General features: G+C 49.8%; 1 gene segment (V, D, J or C); it reads right to left on the bottom strand.

Annotated features, from left to right (window-relative positions):
- The window catches only part of LOC101622854, a 14,967-nt gene extending 6,402 nt beyond the window's left edge, over positions 1 to 8,565 (bottom strand). The window contains 3 exon segments of the V gene segment in view: positions 2,319 to 2,426; positions 8,131 to 8,427; positions 8,517 to 8,565. Coding sequence covers positions 2,319 to 2,426; positions 8,131 to 8,427; positions 8,517 to 8,565 — 454 coding nt within the window.
- Positions 8,566 to 9,318: the final 753 nt, after the last annotated feature.

Here is a 9,318-nt window from a genome sequence, read left to right as displayed (position 1 = left end):
AGGTCACTTGGGGTTCCCCAGCGCTTGCAGTGATAAAGTAAAATGTACTTTGTTCAGTCTTTTGCTCTGTGCAGAGGGACAGTCCGTGTCCATTTTATGGTCTCTCATCCCGGCGGCTCCAGTCCCTGCCTGGTAATCAGTTGAAGCGCCTTTCTGGCCTCCTCCTCTGCATAGATATTTGGGGTTTGAGTGACGTCACCCTCTACAGGGCCTTTTGCTTGGACCCGGCTGGCACTGGCTTGGCACAGCTGGGACTCTGGGCTGGGTCCCTGGACCAGGACTCACCTGCCTGGAGCCACACAGCAATTTCCCTGGTTGCCTATAACGGGAAGGGCACCTGGTTGTAGCCATATGTCCTTGGAGAGGTGAAATGAGATAAACAGAGTTCTGGGGGCCACCTGGTCTGTTGATTTGTCAGCGTTCGAATGGAGAGTTGGATGACTCTCAAGTTGGGGTTCCTAATTTTGAACTTGACCATTGATACTCAGGGGGCTGAGTCTGGTTCCCCCCACCCCCATGGCCCATGCGTTCCTCTGAACCTTTCTCTGCCTGGATGGGGTACCTGCCTCCTGATGGGGTTCCTGCCCCCTCATGGCGTTCCTGCCCCCGCGGCGTTCCTGGCCCCCGATGGGGTTCCTGTCCCCTGATGGGGTTCTTGCCCCCTGATGGAGTTCCTGCCTCCCTACTCATCAATGTCTTGATCCCGGAAATGGCATGTTTGGGTTACTAGACAGAAATGTGGTCACCGGTATTTTAAGAACCTAGAATTCACTTGGCGCTATGGTCTCTGTGAGAGAGCAGATCCTGGGGTCTCCCCAGCAGTGTCGACTGGTGTGAGGCCCCAGCCTGCCCGGAGCCCGACTTCGCGCCTCCTCCTGCCCTCCAGGACCCTCCATCCCACCGCGACCTAGAGGCAATTTCACTCCATCCTCTTGTTCTCATTCTCCTGGCTGGCCCCTGCCTACTGAATGCCCTTCTGGGTCCATTGTAGTTAATTCCCTTAAGTTCGTCTCATTTATTCTACACCCCTTATAACATTTCATTTTTATTTATTTATTTATTTATTTATTTATTTATTTATTTATTTATTTATTTATTTTTTATTTTTTTTTAAAGATTTATTTATTTGTGCATACAGAACTGGGGTACAGGCCAGAGGCTCAGGGGCGGCGAGAGGCTTCACCAGAGACAGTGTGGGGAGCAGAACAGGCAGATGGACGAAGTACACTGCTGAGGGGAGCAGCGGGCGGGTCAGGAGAGGTCTGCCGCGCCATGTGGTCTCCTCCAGGGCAGGCTGGAATCGAACTCATGAGGAAGTGGCTTTAGTTTCTCAGTGCTGTGCTTTAACCCGCTGCACCACCAGGGAGGGCCTATTTATTTATTTTTTTAAGATTTATTTATTTGTGTATACAGAACTGGGGTACAGGCCAGAGGCTCAGGGGCGGCGAGAGGCTTCACCAGAGACAGTGTGGGGAGCAGAACAGGCAGATGGACGAAGTACACTGCTGAGGGGAGCAGCGGGCGGGTCAGGAGAGGTCTGCCGCGCCATGTGGTCACCTCCGGGGCAGGCGGGAATCGAACTCATGAGGAAGTGGCTTTAGTTTGTCAGTGCTGTGCTTTAACCCGCTGCACCACCAGGGAGGGCCACATTTCATTTTTTATCAGTATTTTCCTGAGTCTAAGTCCTTCCTCCATCTGGCTCTGTATTTGCCGTGTTTTCATTTCTGATCTTCTTAGGGTGACCTGTCCTACCCACGGCTACTTGCTGGGGGTCACTTGCTGGAACAGAACCCTACTTCCCCATATTATCAGTGCAAACAAGGTTTCTTTTTCTTGGTTGTCTGGGTGGTGGGATACAATGATATATGTCCAGGTGCTAGCAGGGACCTTGACATAGACTATGTAGTGACTAAATATTTACCCTGAGAAATGGTACCTGGTTTTAACAACCTGTACTTTTTCTGGTGACAGCCTTAGCTTCTGAGAGGGCTGAAGTCTCATGACATGCCTTCCACCCCCCACTCCTTCCACACTGATGCCACCAAATGCCTGTAGCTCATCTGTCTACACCACCAGTGTGTTTTCCCTCTGCCACACATGTGTTTGCCGTGTTCTGCCTGCGCCGGACGGGAGGGGTTTCTGCCTGGGGAGCCGGGACTCTGCACCGCTGTGTCTAAGGAGTTTGCTCACAAGTATATACCAGAGTCTCTCGGCTCTACCGGCTTGATGCTTAACGTGCTGGGTCCTTCTTGGGGCAGACTGACAGAAGAACATCTGAGCCACCCACGTTGTCTCCTCTTCCAAGGTTGGTCACATACTTTGGATCTTCCCCCGGCAGCTGTTGATACCAGTAAACATAGCTGTGTCCACGTAGCTTTGGTTCGAGGCCTTGTCGTACTGGGTCTTCCCTCTCAGGGCCTCCATTACTGGGGGGAGTATTCAGTTGGCTTCCCCAAATCTACCCTCCTATCCTAGCACAGCTGCCATCACCACTTGGAAACAGCTCAGTTAGTTCTTCTAGAAATACTCCAAATTGTCCACCACTGATGACAAGACCCTCACTGAGCACCCAGGGGTGCTGTCCAGGCGCTGGTGACCCATGAAGACTGCTAAGGCAGCGAGGGCGTTTACATGGCAGTGGGGGTGAACGGTCTCCTCATCATCTCTGAGGTGTCCTTGTTCACTAAGTTTAAGGCTACTCTGGGGATGGTCAGAATCTACCCGAACAGCCTGACTTCTCCTCAGCTGTGCCAACCAGCCTTGGTTTCTCTGGGCTCAGCCCCAGTCAGAGGGCTTGAGGGAGCAGACCTACCCACTCTCACCCCTGTTCACTCCCACATGTTCCCACCCAGGCCTCTCCCTCCAGATGTAGCTGCACACCGAGCATCGGCCAAGCAGCAATAGCTGCAAGCGTGACTTGCGTGTTGTTCACACACAGGGTCCCGTTTCCTGCTCGTGCAGGCCACTGTGTGGCCGTGCTGGCAGCTCATGCCCGAGCTCAGCAGCTCAACTGCATGCCCTTGCCATGGGGATCTGTAGCTGGCGTGGTCAGACTGCCAGCCCTGCCCAGGCACAGGCCTGTTCCTCTACCCAGAGACAGAGGCTGAAGACACTCTGGAGGCTAAGTCTCCCACGTTCAAGCCCTGATCACATGCCCCTGTTTTTCAGTTGAGAGAACACTTCTTACCTGGGTGCAAACTGATCCTACTATACACAGTGGAGGATACAATAAAGAAAAATATAATTCAGGAAGTCCTGAGAAATTGAAGAAGATAAGGGTCTAAAATGGAAATGTTAGAATTTATCACCATAGACATTGTGCCAAACACGTCTGGATTTCCTTTCCCCACTGCAGCTACTGTAGATATTCCAAGCCAGGAGGTCAATCTGTTCTCTGTAAAAAAGAAACTCTATGTGGTTCAATATACTGTGTATCAAATGCACATTGTACACAGTGTCATCACACTTACTGCACATGGTTACGTAACAATTGTTATCTCCGTTAAAATGCTCTATGAGGCTTTTTGTTTCTTTCAAGCAACGCTGGACATGCTCTAGGATATAGCTGCTCCCGTTCTGTTAAGTTGATGGCTAAGTATTTTAATTAGTTTGATGCACTGGACCCCAGAGAAACTCTGACAATTCATTGCCTTTTAATAGTGAAAGTAGAAGTATACATTACCTTTTGCTTCCCCGGAAAAATATCCTTGTTATCTATAACAAGGTTTAGGTAAGGTGGAGGCTGTCAAACAACGTTGTTATTGAAAATTCGGTAGGTTCAACTTCTTTCTAAGTCTGATGCTGCCCTCTGCTGGGGCAGGAGAGGGCAGGAGAGCTGTGTGTGCTTCGACTCGGGTGTCTCAGTAGTGGTGTGTGCGTGAGTATGCATGTCTGTGTGCGTGGGTCTTGCAGTGTGGGGCAGCAGAGAAAAGGGGGAAAAAGGAGCTTCTCCTGGTTATAAAGCAATCCATACAGCTACCTCACATGGACTCAATTTCGAAATGGCCCCAAATGAATTCCTTCCTTGAAGTTTGTCTTTTATCTGCAACCCCTAGGTTTGTCGGCCATCTTGTGATCATTAAAATATATGTTTATCTAAATCTCTTCATGTTCCCTCACCTCTAAGAGCAGATAGTGGTAACATTCTGTCTGTCTATCTTCAAGTGCTCCTTTTCTTTTTCAATGAGACCCCATTCATCCCCAAGAGCCCAGTTTTACTGAGAATCCTGTCAAGTCAGGAGAGTTCACTTCAGTCTCCTGAGCTGCATATCTGCGTGTCCTTGGCAGCTGGCTAAATTCCTCATGCCTCAATGTCTGATTGCCCTGATCTGCCTTCAGCAAAATCCTGGTAGGTTAGCTTTGCCCAAATCCCTCCTTATCCCTGGTTTTCCCTCTCAGTGATTTTTCTACCCACAAGCCCTTCTCTCTCTCCCTGCTCCCTGGCTACCAATTCCCCCTTTTTCTTGCTGTATTCAGAGTGGAGCTCAGTCTGTCTCTCCTACTGCAAACTCCACTACTGTATTTCTCCTGAATAAAATCAGCCTTGTATTAGCAAGGGTCTGACGAAATTTTCTTTAACAAAATCCACTGGCATATTAATACATGATTGACAATTGACACAGAGATGCTATCATTTGTGTCATGGTCTACAATGACTACATTGTCTATTATCCAACCCAGACACTTGAACGTGTGAAAGAGGGGGGCTTTTGCCCCGTTACCATGACAATAGGTCAGAACCAGCCTGCCCAGCAACCTGGTGTGTTCATGCCCCACATGGCCACTTTCTGATGAGCTCATTCACTGTCTTCTGGCAGCAACGGGGGAGACTGTAGAAAATAATTGCTGTTTGCTCTGACGAGACCACATTTCAAGCTGGTGTCAGAGTTGAGGCATGTGAGAGTGACCTTTCAACTCCTCTCCAACCGGATGTCCTCTAGATCTGTGCTTTCTGCATGGACAGTTTATAAAAAGACAGGGAGTAAGGAAGGTAAATGAAAATGCTGTGAAAGAACACAAGGAAAGAGAAATTTCCAGGACTTAGTATACAGTCAATATTGTCAAATGTGTCTAAATAATCACCCAGGTAGAGAAAAAGTTGTCTTTGTTTTAGTGAGTGTGGAATTATGATTTTGAGGGGAATAGTTTCATAAAAATGAAATATATACAGTCCATGCCATAAAAGTAATTAAAAATAAAATTTAGAACTACAAAACAGACATTCTGTGAAAAAACTGAAGGTGGCACCCAAGCACTGACTAGAAGACATGATCTCTCTGAGATAAAAGCAAAGGTGTAGGTCATGAAGCATGAGTGTGAGCTCAAGGATAGCAGGAATAGATCAGAGCGACTCTCAGATTTGAGCTCTGGAAAAGGAAGTTGAATAGGAACTGGGCACAAGACCACAGGTTCAGCTTGTGTGAAGACGACGACAGATGTCACAAGAGAGAGTTGCAGATGTCCCATGTTGGTGTGTGTGATGCTGAAATGACCGGTTTTGTCAATAGAATTCACGCTCAGATTTAACCAGTGTTTTGACATAGAGCCCTGCTCATATGTCAGGGCTGCAGTCTCCTGAAGTAGAGCTTATGCTCTGATGCCTCTTTTCTCTCACACGGACCCGGAACGCAGTTCCCACATGACAATTGGGGTCACATACCTGAGCATTGTTCACTCCTGTGCACAGCAGCTATTTTCCCCCAGAGGACACGAAAAATCTGCTTCTTAGCTCCATAGGAACTGATTAGTGTTTTTGTTGGCTATGTGGCATTCAGAAATAATGTGTTTTTTGTGATGCCTGGATTAAAGTCCTCATAAAGTAATGAAGCAGAGTCTGCATTTGGTCAGGCATTGTTCTGAAAACTAAGAATTTCTCCCACATGTGTACATCCTGGAGCTCGAGCAAGAAGAGGCTCGTTTACAGAAGGAAGAACTGGAAATTAGGCAGATGAATGAATAAAGGGGTGAAAAAGGGGTGAATGGCAGATCCCCAGATGACGCCAGGTCATTCAATGCTCTATTGTGATAACAACAAAAAATAGAAAATCAGTAGCAGCCAGTGTAAAAAAAAAAAAAGATTCTTGAGAACCTGTTTTCCTAAGTCATTTTGCTTAAAATCCGTTTTCAAGAGCTGGTGGAGGACTTGAGTATTTACTGTTGAAGCAGGGCTGCTAGAGAGGAAAAGCCCAACAGTGTATTTAGCAGGTGCGGAACCAGGTAACAGTGTTCACATCTCTGATTTTTATTTAAAATCACCAGAATACAGCCTTAGGGGACTCCTGGCCTCGTGATGAAGAACTGGAAACAGGTGATATTGACAACATAAAAAACAATAGCATTGGCCCTGCCTGGTGGCACAGTGGGATAAAGCACAGAACAAAGAAGCTTAAGCCACTTCCGCATGAGTTCGATTCCCGCCTGCCCCGGAGGTGACCCACATGGCGCGGCAGACCTCTCCTGACCCGCCCGCTGCTCCCCTCAGCAGTGGACTTCGTTGATCTGCCTGTTCTGCTCCCCCACTCTGTCTCTGGTGAGTCCTCTCACCCTCCGCATCTCTGGCGTGTACCCCAGTTCTGTACAAATGAATAAATAAACCTTTAAAAAAAATGGCATTGCAGGAATATCTTCATGTTCACTGAAACCTGAGACGAGGACACAATCTCACTCCTGAATCAGGCACCCCACACCTGCAGACTCTGGTTCCTTCTTCACCGTTGAAGTGTGTTCACTCGGCAGCCGCTCAGTCACCCTGGACACTCCCCGATGGTAAAGAAAGACCACAAGACTCATAATGGCTTTTTGAAAGAGCTTCTAGCAGATTCCAGAAATCTCTTCTGTTTAAGAAACTGTGGCACTTGTTATTTTTATTGATATTTAAGAAAATTTTATATTTTAAAACATTAAAGATGCAAGGCAACTTTTCGTATTTTCCGAAGCTCTGCCTCTTACTGTGGAAAGACACTGAACTTCAGCGCCACTATCGTGGTTTCTAGACAGACTTATAGCAGGAAAAGCAGTTAAATATATGATGGGAAATCTATGACCCAGGCTGTCATTTGCCTTCAGAGCTGGTGTGGATTCCAGCACTTGCAATCTCCCCCTGGCTAAGAACTCTGTGTAGTGATGTCCACATGCATTTGGGACATTTAGGACAGCTGTCAAGAGAGTGGACTCACCTGGCCTGCCAGGTACCAGCTCTATGATGCCGACTTAGATTTTAATTAATTAATTTTTATTTTTTAAAAGATTGATTTATTAGCCCTCCCTGGTGGTCCAGTGGGTTAGGGCACAGCACTGAGAAGCTTAAGCCACTTCCGCATGAGTTTGATCCCCGCCTGCCCCGGAGGTGACCACATGGCGCGGCAGACCTCTCCTGACCCGCCCCTGCTCCCCTCAGCAGTGTAGTTCATCGATCTGCCGGTTCTGCTCCCCACTCTGTCTCTGGTGAAGCCTCTCACCCACCGCATCTCTGGCCTGTACCCCAATTCTGTATGAGGAAATAAATAAATCTTAAAAAAAAAAGAGAGAGAGAGAGAGAACATCAGGACTCTTCCACTATATTCACAAAATGATTCCATAAAATTATAAAAAAAAGATTTCTTTATTGATTGATTGATTTATGCACACAGACCTGGGGTAGAGGCCAGAGGCTCAGGGTGGCGAGAGGCTTCACCAGAGACAGAGTGGGGAGCAGAACAGGCAGATCAACGAAGTCCACTGCTGAGGGGAGCAGCGGGCGGGTCAGGAGAGGTCTGCTGCGCCCTGTGGTCACCTCCGGGGCAGGCGGGAATCGAACTCATGCGGAAGCGGCTTTAGCTTCTTAGTGCTGTGCTTTCACCCACTGGCCAACAGGGAGGGCTCCCAACTTAGATTTAAATAAAAAACAGCCATTACCTACGGGAGAGGGCAGTGGACGGGTGATGGCGGTCGTCTGGGCAATTACAAAGAGGGCCTGGGAGTGCGGCCCCTCTCCACTCTGGCAGTGGCCGAGGATGGTTTCTGCAGCTTGCCCCCCACGCTGCCTCCAGTGAACCCAACCACTTCCTGCTGTGGGGCAGGAGGGCGGAGTCTGGAAGGGCGCAGGAGACAGAGGTTTCGGGGCGGAGGGGAGGCCGCCCCTCAGCGCTGTGCCTCTGCTGCTGGCACAGAGATACAGGGCTGAGTCCCCCACGGCCGGCGAGCCCAGGTGGAGGAGACATTCAGGCAGGGCAGGCCGGCTGGCCTGGAAGTTGTCGGGGGTTCCTTTTTCCTTGGTTAAGTATTGGTCATAGTAATAGAGCAGCAGCACCGGCGCCTGGCCCGGCTTCTGCTGGTACCAGTACATGATGCCGTGGCTCAGGGTCTGAGAACAGCTCAGGTTCACTGGTTGGCCGGTTCTGACCACCTGGAATCTTGGGTTCTGGGTGACCGTGGTACCCTGCAGGCAGCCTGAAGTGACACGAGGAGAATCGAGAGACGTCGGGAGAGCAGTGTTGCTGCCCTAGAGAAAGGCAGTGACCCGAGGGCGGAGGCCTCGCCTGCTCCCAGGAGGCAAAGCGCCACACACTGCAGAAGGCTGGGCCCCATGGCGGGGACGGAGGGGCAGGTCTCTGGCCTAAGAGGTGCGTGTTCAGAGTCCCCGGTCCCTGGTAGGTTGTCTGCCTGTGATGACGGTGTTGCCGGCGACTTCACCCCCCAACTCGGTCCTTGTTGGGGGGTTAGACCAGCTTCCTCCTGGCAGGCGTCTGGGCTTGGAGGGTCAGGGAGGACACAGGTGAGCTGATCCTCTGTTTGCCCTCCCTCCCTCAGCGGGCCAGCAGGCTGCCACCTCCCTCCTCCTTTCTACACCCTATGGGAGTGCAGAGTCAGCACTCTGCAGTCCCAGAACCTGTTCAGATCAGTCTTTGTGCTTTGCTAAGCGATCTCTAGGGGGTGCCTGCTTCTGCAGGTAGTTTCCACCTTTAGAAGTCTGGGCCCTTAGCCCTGGACTTCTCCCTGCTCTATCCACTCTGCAGGACAAATCACGAAGCTGCCACAGAAGGGTCTAGAAGCGGCCGTCCTGCTCTGCCCCAGGAAATCTGCCCAAGGCCAGGCCGGCTGGTCTTAGACGTGGATCTGGCTCCTCATCCTGCGTCTGCAGACCCCCTGCCCTGGGGAAGTCACCCCTGCCTGTGGTTCTTCCGGGCCCGCCTGCCTTTCCCTGTGAGCTCCAAGAAACACTTAATGTCCAGTGATAAATCTTCGTGGTGATGACAACGTAAGCCGAAGTCTATGAGCCCTTTTGTTGATTCTCACTTAGTACATGTGCGAATAAGTCTATCTGGACTGTTTCCTCATGCA

This window comes from Condylura cristata, unplaced genomic scaffold, assembly GCF_000260355.1.
Source record: "Condylura cristata isolate star-nosed mole 26May11 unplaced genomic scaffold, ConCri1.0 scaffold00042, whole genome shotgun sequence".
In the NCBI taxonomy this organism is placed as follows: Eukaryota; Metazoa; Chordata; class Mammalia; order Eulipotyphla; family Talpidae; genus Condylura; species Condylura cristata.
The sequence above is the reverse complement of the archived record's forward strand: the minus strand, read 5'-3'. Positions and strand labels throughout refer to the sequence as shown.